At 43.9% G+C, this 18,930-nt stretch overlaps 1 protein-coding gene across 1 annotated transcript in view; it reads right to left on the bottom strand.

Annotated features, from left to right (window-relative positions):
- The window catches only part of KIF5C (kinesin family member 5C), a 144,051-nt gene extending 129,471 nt beyond the window's left edge, over window positions 1-14,580 (bottom strand). The window contains exon 1 of the mRNA XM_019737476.2: window positions 14,030-14,580. Within this exon, the coding sequence (XP_019593035.1) occupies window positions 14,030-14,155 (126 nt within the window). The 5' untranslated portion in view covers window positions 14,156-14,580. The remainder of the gene's footprint in view (window positions 1-14,029) is intronic.
- Window positions 14,581-18,930: the final 4,350 nt, after the last annotated feature.

The raw sequence follows: 18,930 nt of genomic DNA, 5'->3' as shown, positions 1-18,930 counted from the left end.
TAAATTAGAGGAAATGCCTGGAACATAACCCAAGACACACAAATCACAGACCACTGCCTTACAAATCCCTTTCTCAAATGATACATCTCCTTTACTTCAAAAATGAATTCACTGCCAAACAGAATGCTCTCACATCCTTGGAGGCCATAGGAATTGATAAACCCCTATAGAAAGGAACAGGATAATGTTTAATAGGACCAATGTTCACAGCATTGGGTCCAGTAAATCCATTTCTGAAGAATGTACAGAAATAACTCCACAAAGAAAACAGCTCTGTGAATGAGGATGGTCACTAAGCCATCACCCAGAGCAAGGGGAAATGAGGTCTGAACAAGCCACCACCGTGGACGGGTTAGCAAAGTGTGATCCATCAGCCCAACAGACACTTAGGTCTCCCTGAAAGTTACAACCATGAAGATATTATACAACACAGAAAATCTTTAATGGGCTAAGCTTAGGTAAAAAGAAAAATAGGCAGAACTGTGTATCTATGGTTGGAAACACATTTTCTTTAAATGTTAAGTATCAACCAAGAGAGGGAAAAGGAGGATATAAAAATAAAACTGGATGGTGTAGGATGCTGAGATTGTGGCTGATTTTGCTGTTGCTGGGCTCTCGTGTTACCATCATAGCGTTTTTGCCATTTACAAAGAGGGATAAATCAATTCTGTGCCAAACCAGACAAACAGGGACATGAACGGGGGTGGGAAAGAGTTTCTAGCACAGAACCAACTCCTCCAAAAAGCTGTGTGGCCTTCACCTGCAAGGTGACCTCTCCCCCTCACAGATGCCCAGACAAAGAGGCACCTGTGAGCCACAAAGGCAGCATTTCCTTGGTTTCCCCCTACAGCACCGCAGCCTGCCGCCTCCCACCACCGGTCCTCCTAATGGGCGCTTTTGTTTGGAAGAGTGGAGGGACCTCATTAGGAGCCTGTGCTAAAAAACAAAGCGTTAAGACTAGAGGGTTTGGTATTCCTAGCGTTAGCAACAGAATGGAAACAGAAGGTAAGTGGCAGATTTGCAGTCACCATGGCTTTTCCTGCAAACACGACCAGCCTGGGAAGGCTGGCCTGAGCAGCATGGCCTGCAGCTGGCAGGGGCAAGGACCACGGCCCCGGTGTTCCATCCCCGGGCCAGCTGCGGTGAGAGCCAGGCAGCAGGACGACACTCGTGATGTTTTTCAAAGACAACAGGCTGGGATGGTCTCTTGGTGTTCTCAATGTCACCCTGTACAAATGGATCACAAACCCAAGGCCGCAAATGGCTGGTACTTAATTACAAGACGCAGGGCCGGCTGTTCCTCCCAGGAGCTCCCTACCACAACCCTCAAAGTCACAGTATTTGGCGAGGGCGGGGAAGAGAGATGGACCAGGCTACAGCACACGTCCCTTCTCCCATCTTTTCTCAACGATATTCAAAACGCAAATCTGTAAAGCAGCTACCTAGAACCACAAGGTGACTTTATATAAAGAAACCAATTTTACATGTGCGTCAAGGTCAAGATGAAATGGTCCCTCTACATGCGGCTTGTTTCCATGAACACTACTAGATGTGCACTCTCTTTTTAACTCTAACAAGACTTTGTTTCCTCTTCTCTTTGGACACTCGGCATGCCAATTTTTTTTTTTACTTGTTTTCTCCCATTTGGATTATATACATATATGGTTATTGATGGCAGGGATTTTGTCTTACTTACCATGCACAGAAAGTCTACAACGCTTAGCACTGAGCTTGCCACACAATAAGCCCAATATGCGGAAATGGGACATAAATTAATAAATGCAACCACAATCAGAATGTTGGAACCTAAATGTAAAAGCAGTGCTGTGCGAAAGAAAAATAATGCTAGCCAAAAATGCAATTCACACATTATAACTTACAATTTTCTAGTAGTCACATTAAAGTAGAAAAGGGGAAATTCATTTTATTAATGCTATTTAACCCAACAGATTCAAAATATTGTCATCTCAACATGTAATGAGTACAAAAAAGAACTGAGATACTTTACATTCCTTTTTTTGTACTAAGCCTTTGGAAACCAGTGTACATTTTCCAGCTACTAAGCATCCTAATTTGGACGAGCCACACTGCAAAGCGCTGAACAGTCATGAGACCAGCGGCTACTGGACAGCACAGTATTACAGTGAAGCTCCACAAACTCTACAGAACATAAAAACACTCTTTATCAAAGGAAACATTTCTCATAGTAGTAAAGAGTTCATTTAATCTCAAGTTTCCCATTAATCTATATGTTACCCTCTTTGTATTTGGTTTTAATAAAACTAAAGAAATAAGTATTAAATAGGTGTGTATTTTCCCCTCTATCAGCTCTTTTGGATAAATCCTAGGCCAGAAAATATTGCATAAAATAGATCTTCAAGCCAATCTTTATCAAGAGCCATTATTCATTAAGGAACATTTAACAAACACATGAGTTAAGTAACTGTTGTTACTCTAGAATATAGTACTTTGGGTGTTTTTTTCCCCGCCTGTTTGGACAGATAATTAGTAGGCTGTATTGCTCAGTAATGATTATGGAAGAGCTAAAGACTTCCCTTCCAAAATCTACTTTTCACAAACAACATATGAACAATTAGTAGTTAGGAGAAGGTTTTGATGCATCATCATGGCACCCAGGAATTCCGGGGGCCCAGTCAGCCCCTTTCTCTCCTCACTGGCTGGGCAAGTCTGTATAACACAGGAACAGGGATACAGCAGGTATCCAAACAGCACCTGGGTAGGGCGTCAGCACCCACCATCCCAATCCCGGAGCTGGCCAGGGCCTTGGGTAGGAAGGCTTACATGGTCTTCCTACTCTCCTCACCTCACCTCACCATCCTGCAGCCCAACCTCTTCAGAACCTTGAGTCCAGCCCACAGGGGAATGAATCTATGGACTCAGCCTAACTTATCCACTCAGCACCACGCAGAAAGGAGATGGAAAAACAGCCCCTGGACAGCAGCCCAGGAAGCCAGACTCTGCTGAGGTCAGCTTACCACAGAGGCGGACAGAGGAAGGAACTGACCGCCTCACATGGGCTCTTGCCCACCAGTAACCAGGCCCGACAGGGGTTTGGACACTGACCAATCAGATTGGCATTTGTTCCTCTCTCTGGGGCAGGAGGTGACTATGAAAGAGAAATAGAAATCCCTTCCCCCAAGACTAATCCAAAGTTTCTGATGTCAGATGGAGTTGTTATTTCCCCAGGTTCCCAGATGAAAATCAATAATCTCTGAGGAGTGAGGTGCCAGACAGTTTGTTCAGAAAAAGATCTATGTCATAATCTCTTCAGAGAATTGAAGCGGACTGCTCGTTTCCTCATGAGGCAAAATGAGACGGGGAAATGGGAGCGACTGCTCTATGAAAGAGCCTGGGCCTGGCAAAAGAAGAGTCGCTGAGACGCGTCAATCCAGAACTGTGTAACCCACATCTTTCAATAAAATGTTTCAAAAATATTATTATTGATCCCCTGCTCTTCCGACCATACGATATCCTGTAGTCAAGGATGTTAAAACGTAACTTATTGGGATTGGTTTTTTATTTGCACTTTTTCTCCAATCACATCTCCCTTTAAAAGTTTGTTCTTTTTTTTGAGAAAAGAGATAAGAAATAAAAAGGGAACTACAAACCTCCTTCCTTAAAGAATTGTGTTGCACTGAATTCTGGTCTCACCTGTTTTCCCTTCAGCTCTGTGGATTTATTTTCTAGTATTCATTCACTTCAAGGATGGGTATTCATTGACTGAAAAGGTAATAAATACTAGTACACCTAGACACACCTAAAAGAATTGCTTTAAATGTAGTAGTTGGTAATAGAACTAATAAGGGTGGGTACTGAGCTTGGAAGACAAACAAGTGATATGTGTGCCCTGCTTTCCTGCCGCTTACACAAGCCGACTAAAGCCAGGGGAAGCAGCAGCAGGAAAAATGCTACAAAGCATGCACCTCTTGAAATAGCTTTTCTGGGTGACCCTGCAATGCCAGCATTGGTTATTAAAAAACATAACTGGGCCGTGACCATAGTTAAGGGACATGGGCTGGAAATGTTGATTAGCCTTGATTGGTCTGTGTGTCTCTACCGCCCCAAGACCCTACCAAAAGCCTCTCTCGTTTCAAGGTCATTATGTACCAGCATTTCTTTCTCTCCTCACTTGTAATCAGTAGTGCCTAGTAGGTACTCTGATATGAGCAAATCAAATGTAGAAGAATTTATGAGGCAACGGGATGAATTTGGATATTTGGTATTAAGGAATTGTTCATATTTCTGTTGTAATAATGTTCCTGTGGTTTTAAGAGTCCTGATCTTTTAGAGATAGATACTAAAGTTTAGGGATAAAATGGTGTGAGATATGAGATTTTACTTTAAAACAATCTAGTGATTTTGGGGGGGTTAAGTTAGGAGAGTATAGAAAAAACAAGATTGGCCAGTTTATTGACGATGGTTGATAGGTTCTTGGGGGTATATTTTGTTATTCTTTTTACTTTGGTGTATATTTGACATTTTACATAGCAAGTTTTTAAAAAGAGTACCTAGTAACCAAGGGGGGGAAGAAGTGGGTAAAAGCTCTTCCTAGGGCATTTTGAGTGGGCTAGTTTATCCCTTCTCCATTTACCACTGCCCAGAAGACATCACAGGCTCTTCAAAGTCAGCACCAAGAAGAAAGGGTACATCCATCTTCCTTTTCTTTAGGACTACAATCTTGGCCTCTCTCACTCCCTGCCTCAAGAGAGACATTTAGCTTTTGATCACCACCAAGAAACAACAGCCTTTAGGATATTGAAACTGACAAGAGACAGCCTATAAAATCCTGTGGTTTATATTAAAAGTCTGAAGGCATTGCCATGTTCTTCATCTATGGGTTAACAGTGCGTGACGAAGCACACTCTGCAAGAATCTAATTTAGCTCAGGTATGAAGGGATGGGTGCCTTACAAAAAGGCAGAGATTCCATGAGGTGGGCAGAGAAGTAAAGAGTATAAAACAGAAGACAATTTGTCTCTGAATGTCTCCCTCAAAAACTATGGATGCCTTAAAACTATCTGTAGCCTTTTACCCAGCAATCCCAATTCTAGGAATGTATTGTAGTATCCTGACAAAATAATGGGGCAAAAACAAAAAAAATGTGGGCACCGATGTTTATCACACCTTTGTTTATAACAGAAAAGAAAAAATCAAATGTCTAGAAAAAAAACAAAATACCATCATTAAATAAAGTAATTGATTAGACACATGATGGAATTATATGTAACCTTTAAAAATGCAGATGTCTGAGGTATACCATTAAGTAAAATGAGAGGTTTCAAAACAGATTTTATAAAGTCATATCTTTGTTTTAAAACAAAGTGTAAATGTTTTATAGAAAAGAGTTGGAATAAATGATATGATGTTAACAATGGTGTTTTCTGGTTCCTAAAATTAAAAGTGAATTTTACCTTCATGCTTTTCTGAATGGCTTGAATTTTTTCCAATGAGCATGGAATATAGGAGGACTCCTGAAAAAGCTACTTCTTTTAAAAACATGTAACAACAAAACCATGAAGACATCCAAAGTAGGAAAAACAAGTTACCAGAGATGGACAGACGCCAAAGTAAAAATCTGAGCAAATAATCCCAGCCTCTGACATCTGACAGCCCAGAAGAGTCAGCACTCTTTCATCTGTCAAAAGATATCTTGGGGGGCGGCCGTTAGCTCAGCTGGTTAGGGCACAGTGCTCTTAACAACAAGGTTGCTGGTTTGATCCCCACATGGGCCACTGTGAGCTGCGCCCTCCACAACTAGATTGAAACTACTTGACTTAGAGCTGATGGGTCCTGGAAAAACACATTTAAAATAAATAAAAGTTAAAAAACAAACAAAAAAAAAAACACCAGCCTCTTATTTTTTTAAAAAAAGACATCTTGTACTGAGCAACTACTCTGCTCCCGGCACTGTTCCTGGCCTTGGAGATGGTGATAAATAGAAATAAATAAATAATAGCTGAAAGCTCCATTAGTTTTCAGTTCAATTGGAGGAAAGGACACGCATTCCCAAATAAATGAAATGCAGTACTGGGAGTGTCAGCCAGGAGCTGTACATGGTACAAGGGCTGCACAGGAGGAAGTGTCAACCTGGCCGGGGGGAGGGGCGGAGGGGCTGGTCAGAAAAAGTTTCACAGGTGCCATGGGAATGGATGCCTGCCATGCAGGTAGGCTTTGAGGACCATCATCCCAGGTATGTAGGATGCGAGCAGCTGGTTGGGGGTGGGAGAGATTGACCTTGGACTTCCATGTGTGTCCTTGGAGTCCAGTTTTAGCAAGAATTCTGCTAAAGCAGTTTGGAGAGAATCCTCCCACCCTCAATATCTCATCACCCTCAAGCCCTGAGGTGGCCTGAGGTCACCAAGAATCCTGTTAGGTCAGTTTAGCAAGAACTGCCCCTACGCTTGATGTCCCGTCTTACTAAATGTCCACCCACTGACCCCCCAACCTGCTCCACTTGTACTTGGTATTTGGAGTTGGGCCTGATTTCTCTTCCCTATTGCGTTGACACCTACCTATCACAACAGTCTTCCTTACAATTTGTACAAATGTCAGAATGTTTTCTTTAACAAAACCTGAGGGCACTGGGGAACCTGTGAAGGTTCTGAGCTTTCCCAAGATTAATCAGTCTGACAAGAGGGCAGAGAAATAACCATTAGTGGGTCTTATAATAACGTACATTTTCTAAACACCTGCTACATACTTAGCACTGTGTTCAGCTTTGTGTAAATGTCACAAGGAGCCTTAGAAGGTGGAAAGTGTTATGATCCCTATTTCACAGGCCAGAGAACTGAAACTTAGGTGTGGTTTAACAATCTGTCCAGGTTCCCACAGACAAGAAGCTGTAGAGCTGGGAGTTTGTCCTGGGCTGTCCGACTCGCGTCCAGGCTTGGTGCTGGGGAGATACTATGATGAATTTAAAATTCCATTTTCTCCCAAGCTCTCTGTGATATTTGCAAAAACCACAAACCCAACAACTCAATTCCTACTAAAAGGAACTTGATCAATATGTATCAAATTGGGTAAGGGAGGAACTTTCTTAGCCACAAAAATAGAACTTTATGAAAAAACCTGAGAGAAATAAAGTTGAAATTGTATCTGTCGAGGAACTTTTTTTTTTTTAATTCAAGAGAAACCATTAGGGAGTAGGTAGTTTTGTTTTTGCTTGCTTAATAAGTAGACACAGGTGAGAAATCTGAGGCAGGGACTAAAGGGAACCCAAAGGTGGGGGAGGTTTCCTATTTGGAATAGGGGAGAAGAGCTGAGAATGGAAAACATTGTCATTAAATAGCGGGTGTTGGGCCAGACAAGCACAGGTAGAGGCAGACGGAAATCCCCGGTGATATCCAAGGTACGTAAGAAAATGTAGAAAGTGGCATTTATGGAGACTTGATTCCAGGCAGGAAACAGGAGTTTGAAAGGAACCCTCAATAATCAAGATACACTTACTAAGCAACTGTACAACTACAGTAAAGGAGACAAAGAAATACAAAGAAAACAGCTCCTGCCCCCCTCAGAAGCTTATAATTCACATGGGGAGGACACACACACACACACACACACACACACACACACACACACACTCACTCACTCACTCACTCCTATACAGGATCACTGTGATAAAAGGAACAGCTGATACAGTCTATAAGTAAATGGAAGATGAGCTCTCCTTCACGGTTGGTTAGAATTCTACAAACATGCTGAAGAGCGGCAATTCCAAGCTGGGGAGTGGGGTGAACAGATGCCTAAGAAATGAGGGTGCATAAGGGTTTTCAGGGGAGAGCCAGGCTCAAGGACAGTCATTTTGGGGGACAAAGCTAATTCTGAAAATGAGGAAAATTATGAGGGGGATAGGAAATTTAGGAGATAATTAGCATTTATTGAGCCTTTTCTCTGTGCCAGATGCCGTTTCGACCACTTTTCGTTTCATTTCATCCTAAAGATTCTGTGACGTAAGTAATTATCCCTACTTTAAATATGAGAAACTGAAGTCCAGAAAAGCTAAGCAACCTGAAAAAAGCCCCACAGCTAGCTGGTGAATCCACACTCGGTTCTGTCTGACTCTCCCTGCTGCCTCTACCAACTCCATTCATTCATGTAGCGCCGACTGTGTGCTCATGGCAAACAGTGAGTAGCCTCCCAGGGCACATGCCAGATTATGGCTACTCTCTCGTGATCACTCATTCCAGGGTTTCAGAGGGCATATTTACAGGAAACCACTAATCCAGTGTCAGGTGATGTACACATCTCTGAATTTAGGGCACAGAGGAATGAAGGACTGATACATCTCAACACTACTATTAATATTCACTGAAACAAAGTAACTGAATAAAGTCTTTAAAGCCTAGTTTCAAATGTTACTGCTTTTAGGAGGGAATGCAAAACGGTACAACCACTTTGGAAAACTGTCCGGCAGTTTCTTAAAATTAAACATAGAGTTACCATATGATCTAGCAATCCCATTCCTGGATATTTCCCCAAGAGAAACAAAAATGTATTCTCACAAATAAACCTATATGCATAAGTATACAACAGCTTTATTCACAATCATCCCAAATTGGAAACAACTCAAATGTCCAAATGTCCTTCAATGGGGGAGTAAACAAACACCCATCTGATGGAATACCACTAAGCAACAAAAAAGGAATGAACTACTGATACATGCAACAACATATTCTCCAAGAAATATTAAGAAAAAGAACCCAGACTCAAAACGATACGTAATATATGATTCTAATATATGATCATCTGGAAAAGGCAAAATTCTAGAGAGGAGGAACAGATAAGTGGTTGCCAGGGGTTAAGACAGGGAAGAAGGCTTGACTACAGGGAGGTGGCATGAGCATGAGGGTTTCTTTTTTTTGTGTTGAAACCGTTTTGTATCTTGATTATGACAGTATGTGGTAGGCAAAATAATGGCCCCAAAGGATGTTCACACTTTAATCCCTAGAAATCTGTAAATAAGTGAACATCTCAGGATAAAAGGAACTTTGCAAGTGGAATTAAGGTTGCTAATCAGCTGACCTTAAAATAGGGAGATTATCCCAGATTATCGGGGTGGGCTCATTGTAATCACACAGCCCCTTTACAGTGGAAGAGGGAGGCAAAAGAGTCAGTGAGAAAGACATGCTGTGGAAGAAGAGGCAGGAGAAATGTGAAGCATGAAAGGGACTCAACCGTTGCTGGCTTTTAAGATGGAGGAAGGGGGTCACGTGGCTAGGACCTGGGAGTGCCCTCTGGAAGCTGAAAACAGAGCGGGCTGACAGTCAGCATGGAAATGGGGACCTCAGTCCTACAACCACAAAGAACTGAATTCTGCCACCAACCTGAATGAGCACAAAATGGATTCTTCCCAAGACTCTCCAGAAAATAAGATGGCCCCGCCAACACTACCTTGGTTTTTGGCTTCATGAGACGAAACAGAGAAACCAGCTGACCTGATGGATATCTGACCTATAGAAACTGTACATAATAAACTTGTGTTGTTTTAAGCCTCTAAATTTGTGGTCATTTTTTACAGCCACAACAGAAAACTAATATAGTACAGCTACACAACTCTATGCATTTGTCAAACTCCATACTATACACACACACAAAAAGTGATCTTATTGTGCATATTTTAAGAGAAAAATTTTAAATGTTTTCACCTTTAAAGACCATTGCTGTGGACAAAAAGAAGTCCTAGCCATATTTCTTCACTTCTTCAGTCCTTAATTGCCACAATGATAACTAAGGCGTGGAGTTTGGTCTCTGTCTCGGCCCCTGCCTTCCTGGCCCATCCACTGCCCAGAACTAACCTAAGCTCCAGCAGACAGAGGCCACTCTCCACACCACTCACCAAATCAGGGTTTGTAGCTGATGTTTTGCTTTGACTCTCAAACAGAACTGATGTTGCCTTAGGAGGAAGTATCCATCTTTAACAAGACCTGCTTTATCAGGACTGCAAAAGACAGAAAAACCCAGAACGAGGAAAAGGAAGGGCAAAAGTCCATTTCAAAGAACTTTACTGGGAATCCTCCAAGAGTTTCCATAACCACAGATGCATTAAAACCAATAGGCAGAGCCTGAAGTAATAAATGACTCACCAGGATTTTTAGAAGCTAATAGAAGAGTACTCAGGGGAATGCTGTAAATCCAGTATTTTTCTCTGGAGAATTACCGTGGAGTCCCCTTTTCTAATCACTAGGCCACCCCCACCCTTCACTTCTAGCTCACCACCAGTGTCATTAGCTCTAACTTTTAACAAAGCTGAATGCAGTTCTTTCCCACTTTTCTTATATAGCATATAAGTATAACATAAGCTATCTTACCAGGCCTGCTCAAAGGAATAGTACTTCACTTTAAAATTGTTTTTTAACTACTCCCCACAGCCAATCAGAAGTCCAAAAAATAAATATACCAAAGTAAAGATTTCTAGACTCAACAAAGAGATCAATACCTATTAAGTACCTTACATGGGCAAGGCCCTGGGAAGTACAATAAAGCAAAACACAGATAGTCCTTGTTGCTACACATGGCTTACAATGTCATTAGACAAATAATCAAAACTAATAATAATCTAAGGCAAAAAGACTATAATGTCAGATACGAAATAAATGCTACAGGAGTTCAAAGTGAGGAGAGAGATAATGGCTGAGGTGTCAGAGAAAAAAAAAAAAAAAAACTTTGCACAGGAGCTTAAAAAATACAAAAGAATGATGGAGATGATTCTTCCAAGACAGGACATTTTCTTAAAAAGAGAAATCTAGAAACTCCACCTGAAAAATCTCCCTCTTAGCATACATGTCCATAGGGATTGAACAGGACTTTAAAGAACAAATAACCCCAGCTTCAAAAGCAATTTCTGGGATTCTGAATTTGGATTAATAGCTAACAGAAATTAATTCTTGTCTCTGTTGGGGGTGAAGGTGACTGACATTTCTGGATGGTTCTAGCCTTCTTTGGTCATCCCTACTATAGGTGTCCCTGCAAGGAAGGAAGGGAGTGCCCACCTTAGGCAGTCTCCACCTGCAACTGAGCCACATGAGCTGGTTCCAGCTGAACCCATTGGGGAGCCATTCTACTTGGTGTACAAAGTGTGATACAGCCTGCCAGAACTGTCATCATCTTTAGTTACACATTATTAATTAGCAATAGGAAGGGTGCTAGCACATGCCAACCCAAGTCCCAACACTCTTCAGCATCTGGCTTAAAGAAATAGCACTTCACTTTAAAATTGTTCTGCACGCATGCTCACCAAAAGATGTGTAAAAGAACCTTCAGAGCAGCTCTGTCCTTATTAGCCACAAGCTGGAAAGTATCCAGAAAGCTACCCACAGTTAATGGATACATAAATCATGTTATATGCATATAATGGGATACTACAGAACAATGAGGATGAACCAACAGATACCACATGCCGAAACATATATGAACCTGACACGCACAATGTTTAGCACAAGAAGCCCCATACAAAAGCAAACATACCATTTGGTTATATGTATATAAAGATTTTTAAAAAGCAAAACTAATCTATGACATTAGAAGTCAGAACAGTGGTTACCCTGCAGCAGTGGTTGTTAGCCGCTGGAAGGGACCCTAGGGGGACTTCTGGGGTCCTGAAAATGTCTGTTTCTTAGTCTGAGAGGTGACTGCCAGGGAGTGTTTACAAAAGCTCATCAAGCTATACACTTATGGTAACACCTTTCTACATGAATGCTTTATTTCAATAAGAAACTTATCTGAAGGAAAACTGAAAAGTGTGTTGTATAAAAGGATTATAGTAAGTTCAGCAAAACTTTACGGTTGAAAAGCTACATGTATTCAAAGCCACGATTTTTTTGTTTAACTTATTTATTTTATATGGTGACCATTTTATGGTAAAATTTTATAATTTTTTATATATAATTAGAAAGTTAACCCTAACACTAAGGATCTCTGTCTTGCATGCAGATCAAAGAGAATGACCTATTATTCCACTTGTTAGTCCTGGTATATCATTCTTAGAAGACAGAGGAAGAGAAGGAGAAGAAACTTCTCCAAGGTGTTCTTTAAAACCTCTGGGAGGAAAAAAAAAAAAAAATAGGGTCACCAAAACGTGTCTTAGTGCTGCACAATTATTTGTTAAAAAATTGTTACAAGGCAAGGGGCAAGGACTAGATGTCCTCAGTAACTCCCACTCTATCTAAACCACAAGCCTGGCTCGGGAAATATCAAATCAGACTGTAGGCTGATTCCAGCTGAGAGGTGTAACCCAAACAACTTACTATTTGCCCCATGCACTGGCCATGGATGTATCACTATCCCATATCTACCATTAATTACATAGTTTTCCTCCTCATCAATAGTTGTAGCATACATACATCTTCTCTTCAATTTAACACTAAACAGAGAGAAATTCCTCTTTAGACCCTCATGGGTCAGCTCTCGGAATGAGCACCCATCCACATAGTATTTGGAAGTCATGGTTTCCTGATGACTGTGAAAATGGAAAGGGGAGAAGAGATTGTCAAGAGTAGCTGCCTTCCTAAGCGAGAGGGCAAGATGAAGCCTGAGGCCAGAGCCCTGCCTAGGTTCCCCTCACCAGGAGAGCGCCCAACCTACTGGTACATTTAGAGCCTGCTAGTCCACGGAGCCCTTCACAGGGACTGCGGCACAACCTTGGCAAAGATACTGGAGACTGCTTGGGCCAGCAAACGTCGGCCTCTGGTGCTTGAGACAGGCCCCGCGGACTCTAGCAGAGACCCTCTGTAAATTGTCACCTGTCAATCATTGACCTAAATACACCAGCCACTCCCGGAACGGGAGGGAGGAGGTTAGTCGGAGCATGCTCAGTGATCGGGATGACATCACTTAATCAATGCTGGGAACGAGAAGGCTGCATCAGCAGCCTCCAGCAGGCTGCCAGGAACGTGTCAGCTGGGATCGGGAGGCTCCCATTAACTCGATCTGTCCCGATGCGGCTGGCATACAAAGGGGGCACCGTCAACTACACACGCTGGGGACAGCGGAGAGGGAGGGAAGGGCAGGGGGTGGGGAGGGCTGGTTTATCTCAGTTGACATATTCCTTTAAGAACTAAAAACTCATGGTATTCCCTACCCCCATCAGCAAACCCGGCTGCAGAGAATGAGCCAAGGGGGGGATGGTGCGGAGGGGGAAGGGGAAAGGTAAGAAGGGAGATCAAGGCAGAGGAGGGCCCTATTCACATAAAGTAATTTATGCTCTTGGCACAGCCAGGCTATTGGGCTGTGCTCTGGGCACTCAAGCCCCACAGATGTGGGCACACATCCTAGTCTCCACCCAGCACGAAGCACATTCAAGGGTCTGCGGACAACAGGTGGGGAAGTCGCCCCATTGGGGAGGGGTCAGACCTGGGTTCCACGTCCAGGGCAGCCTGAGTTGAGAAACAGGAGACATAACAGGCCTCCGGGACACCAAGGCCATCCGAGTTCCCCTCACCACCACCCCCACCCCGCCTTCAGCGCTCAGAGCAAGGTGAAACGCCTCGGGGAGCTGCGTCTACACCGCCGTGGGGGCTCCGAGGCTACGATTTTCCCATTACCGTTTTTCCTTCTTCTTTTGCTAAGATCGTGAGAAGAGGCAAAGTGTTCGATAAATCGACCTGACGCCTGAATCATTCGTGGGTTTGCAGAGCTCATACTTTAAGGGGAGCCTAGCCACCCCGGCTTGAGGGTAACCAGAACACACGACCCTCGCGGCAAGACCAGGGCGGGGAACAATAGGTCCACCCGGCCCCCACCCCGCGAACAATGGCGGCGCGGAACCCTTCCTCGCCCCCCACCCCCACCCGCACCACCTGGGGCCAACCCCGCCGTCCCCAGTCGCCCCTCCACCCACCCGGGAGAGAACTATGGGGCGGAGGCAGGGGAATCTCTCGTCAAGTCCACCCGAGAAAGCATCCCTGTGGGGATGTCCGAAGGGGCGGCCCAAGCATCTCCACTAGGTCTGGCCCGTCGGGGCTCCGGGCTGCGGCGCGAAGCAGGAGGGGAGGCCAGACGCCCCCGCCACTTACCCCGATTACCACGGTCTCATCGCCTTTAAATTTAGGGATGAATTTGTCCCCGCGGAGGATCTCCGCTTCGTTGAGGGGCCGGAACCGGCACATCACTTTGATGCTGCATTCAGCTGGATCCGCCATCTCCACCGGCCGCAGGGAGGGGGCGCGGGGAGGGGTTGGGGGGCCGGGAGTCGGCAAGACCAAGGAGGAGGCCGCGAACCGCACCGCCCGCAGCGAGGCCGCCTCCTGCAGCCTCCAACGAAGCTTCTCAGCAGGTCATGGCGAACTCTGCGGATGGGCAGCTCTGGCCGCTGCGAGACTGGGTAGGTGGGCAGTCTATCAGCATTCGGCCCCGCGGGCTGCAGACCTACCTTCCCTGGTCCTGCCCCGCCCTGCGCTGCGCCCCGAGCCCACCTGCCCGCGACCACGCGGCGGGCGGACGAGGCGATGCGCACAGAGCGAGCCTCGCCCGGCTCAGACCTCCCGGGCTCCTGCGCGCTCAGCCATCCTGCATCAGCACCAGCGCGCTCCACCGCCTCCCCGGCCCGCCCCTCCGCCCCTTCGCCCCGCCTTCCCCAGGTCCGCCCCGGGCGATAACGTCACTTCAGCGATCCGACCTGGCTCCGAGCGCGGAGCTTCCTGGGACTTGTAGTCGCCCCACCTGCAGGGGGAAGGGCAAGGATGCTTGGAGTTGGCTTTTGAGGATAGAGGTAGTACCTCCAGGTGCGACCTCCAAGAGCCTGCAGGTGTGGTGTGGCTACCCAAGTCAAGAAGAAGAATAAAGGGAGGTCATATCCAATATTCCCGGTTAAAATCTCTATATCATCTCTTTACATCTTTTCATAATCCCAAAGGACAATCACTACTTAAGCCAGTGTCCAAACGAACAGTTATGGAGCATTTTCTCTGTGCCGAAAAGTTTTGTAAGAGCTGTGAGGAAGTTAAGGGAGGAAATGAGATTTGCATGAATATTTGAAACCAATTATTCCAAGGAGAAGGCCGCGAACCGCACCGCCCGTGCACAGATAGTGGTTCATAACATATGTTGGGTCAGGGATTCCTTTCATAGCTGAAGAAAGTTAGGTATCTTTTCCATAGGGAAAAAAAAAAAAGACAAATAGGCCCATACAGACCCACGGATTTTTCATACTATTTCAGAGTCTGGGAACAACTGAAGCCTGCCTGTGACTCCCAGGTTAAGAACCTCTTAATTACTGTTAATTATAGTACAGTTTACAGAACTTGTGCCTAATGCCTACTTACAATCCTTAATATTGAAAGAAAAGAAAAAGAACTTCCTGAACAGCTCTAACTCGCAGGGCTCTCAGCCTTCTTAGGCCTTCCGTCCTTCTGATCTGGCACCTGAGCATTTGCCGTCTTCAATGACGTTCCTATTGCTGTCTGGTACTGTTCCCTGGTTCTTTCTGTATCACAGTATTTTTCTTCATGTTAAATGTCTTGTGCGCATGTCTTGTTCCTTATGTGGTTAGGATCATGTATTACGTACGTGCGTGACAAATATTTTCTGAGTGTTCGATCCATGTCCATCATGATCATGATAACAGCAAGGACAAATGAATGAATACATAAGCTTGAAAACAATGACATTGCATTGTCAATGGAGCCTTGGGCTCAGGAGCTTGCCTTTTTTATCCCAGCTCTGCTGCTAACAAGTTCTGTGACTTTGGAGAATGTATTCTACTTCTCTGAATTAATTGTTTATCCCATCTGTTGAAATGGTGCTGGAAATGTTGTCTATTCTGGATAAGTGAGAATTGAAAGAGAAATATGTGAGAAAATGCTTTGGAAATAAAGTCTAGTAGAGGCGGTGAAGAGACTGGGGGAATCATTCCTCCCAAGAAAACATGCAAAAAAGAAATAAAAGGCATATATTAATGTAAAGTTAATTATTCCAAGAGCCAGCATAATACCAGGCACCAAGAAGCAACTTGATAATGTCTTTCATGCATTCATGTATCATTCATTCATTCATTCGTTCAATAATGTGGATTTTTCTGTCCCAGAAATGAATCCTTGAGGGTCCTAGTGAAATCAATCATTTGCTTCATGATTGATAAACTATACTAACCAAGTCCTCCTGCCCTGACTTTTTGCTCATGGATAAATTAATAGGTATGGTACGCTCTTTCAAGACAGTATCTACCCCGCTCCTCTCTGTCCCTACCCCCAAGCAGGAATTTACAGGGTGATTAATGACCTGAGGAATTCACCCACTAGCACAGGGTAAGGGCCTCAGACAGACTCCCAGGCCACAATTTCTTCCAATACCTCCACCAGCAACACTTGCATGGCCCCTACAGCTTCATTGCTAAGATGAAACAGAAAATGGAAAATTATCTGGATCATTCAGGCAACAATGCTTAAGCCTGGCAGAAATCAAGGCCCAAGCACATGAATCCCCCTCCATCCTCCCCTTCTCTCTCCTGAGTGATCAGAATCATTTTCTGAGCCTTCTGCGTCTCTCTATTCAGCCCTCTCCTAGAGAGCAGTTTCTGTCCCAGTCTCTGGTGCCAGAAAAAAGTATAAATTGATGCAATTATCTGGATTGTTCAAGGAAAAAAGCCTCAGAAATTCTACCTGAATGATCTAGGTAATTGCTTCAATTTTCACATCAGTTCCCCGTCTTCAGCAGTCACTGGGATAGCCATTTAACTCCAAGCCTGGGGTCCGCAGGTCCAGTGCGGGTTTAATCATTTCTGATTGCCCGGGCCCAGTTCCATTCCTATAAGTACAAAAACTTTCTGATTCTAGTGAAGATTAAAAACCAAATGTACAGATGAAAATGTTTTTAAAGATGTTGAAAAATCCCTTTAAAACTTGCAAGAATAATGTATTGCCGTGGAATAGAAAATCTGGATGTCTTTTAAAATGTAGCTCCTTAGTTCAAGATGTTCAAATAACCCAGCTCCGTGGGGAAGAGAAAAAGACTACGCCCCCCCCCTTAACATGACCTTAGCTGATCTGAAGGAGCTTGCCCTTTCTCTTCTAGGAGAGCTGACACGTGGACTGAGATTCATTTCACTAGATTGGACCTTTACTAGTGATGCAGAAAAAAATTCAGGGCTCTGTACAAAAAAGACAGAGCCACTGCGTGTAAGCATGGAGAAATGAGGAGAAAGAAAAACTAAACTCTTGTGTCCTGGGGGTGATGGAGGTGAATGAGCACTGGTAATCACAGGGCAGCCTGTGGGTACCAGGCACCAGGAGCTGAAGTGCAGTTGTGGGGGTGGAGGCCCCCTACCCCTCTCAGCATTGACTCAGAACAATCCCAGTGTGACCTGGATGTCAGCGAGATTCCCTCATCTACCAGCAGCTGCGTCTAAGTTTATTCAGGCCTCATTTGGAGACAGGATTCAACATTGGTAGTTCCTCTAAAAGTCCACTCCCAGGAAAGCATTAAGAAATAATGTAAACTATACTAACAATGTACCAGGATCACAGATAAGGAATTTCTGTTGCACAGACCGCAGTGGACTACTTTAAAATCACTGAATAGACTTCATGTCTTCAAAGTCCGATATCTACCATGCAGCCACAATGGGTCCCTTTGCCTCCCAACACCCCACATACGCTTCTCTCCAGGTCCTGACTTCCCCTGCACTGCACCTCCCTGATGCAGAGCCAATCTGTGGTGCCCCAGCTCTGTCCCAGGCTTGCAGCCCCAAATTCATCTCTGTGCTCAGCAAAACACAGGGGGCTCCTGTAGTCAGTTGCTCCATCCTCCTAAGACACTGTGGGAGAGAAGAATAAATATAAACCTATTTTCTGTTACCCACATAGAGAAATATAACCACATCCTCAGCAAATCAATTCCTTGTCAATATGTTAAATAAAGATACTGAGACTTCCAAGGTTGATACGTTTTCATATAGAGATTCTCCTTTACTTTTTGAAGCAGCAAATAAGTTGGGTTTTTCTTCAACAGAGATCAAAGAAAAGTCATGAGGGTAAGGGAGATCGAATATATGGTGATGGAAGGAGAACTGACTCTGGGTGATGAACACACAATGGGATTTATAGATGATGTAATACAGAATTGTACACCTGAAATCTATGTAATTTTACTAACAATTGACACCCCAATAAATTTAATAATAATAAAAAAAGAAAAGTCCTCAAAGACTAGAAGCCTTTTTTTTTTTTTTTTTTTAACAACTGTGTTAGTTATCTATTGCTGTGTAACAAATTACCCCCAATACCTACTGGCTTAAAATAACAACATTTGTTATTTCACAATGGGTCAGATATCCATACACCACTTAGCTGAATCCTGTGACCTAGGTTCTCTCTCTTATGTAGCCAGGGTTGCAACCATCTTAAGATTCAACTGGGGAAGGATCCACTTTTAAGCTCTCTCATGTGCTTATCAGCAGGATTCCCATTCCTCACGGCTCCCTGGCCGGAAGCCACTCTCAGGTTCTTGTCACATGGACCTCCCACGAGCATCAGAGAGAGGAAATAAAACAGAAATCAGTCTTTTATAGCTTAACCACATCCAATTATTTTTGCCATACTCCACTGATTAGAAGCAAGTCACTAGGTCTGGCACATATTCAGAAGGAGGGGATTATACTTAGGTGTGAGCGTCAGGCGGCATAGATCATTAGGGGCGATCTCAGGAAAGTGCCCATCACAACAAACGACAAGTGAATTTAGTGTCACTTACTGATCACATACACTGAAATAAGGCAGAGAATAGAGTCAAGAAGTATAACTTTGGAAACAGACCCTTCTTTCAGAGAGCTTCAGTCTAGCTGGCAGATGAGATATACAGAGATTAAAAGAGAAAATAATAGCCATGCTAAGCAAAAAAAAAACACCCAAAGTCAGCAAACACCAAAGGAAAAAAGTGACATATTAAACTTCATAAAACATATGAAATCCTATGTATCAAA

This window comes from Rhinolophus sinicus, linkage group LG01 (genome assembly GCF_036562045.2).
Source record: "Rhinolophus sinicus isolate RSC01 linkage group LG01, ASM3656204v1, whole genome shotgun sequence".
Taxonomy (NCBI): Eukaryota; Metazoa; Chordata; class Mammalia; order Chiroptera; family Rhinolophidae; genus Rhinolophus; species Rhinolophus sinicus.
Note: the sequence above shows the minus strand (reverse complement) of the source record. Positions and strands in the feature narration are given on the sequence as shown.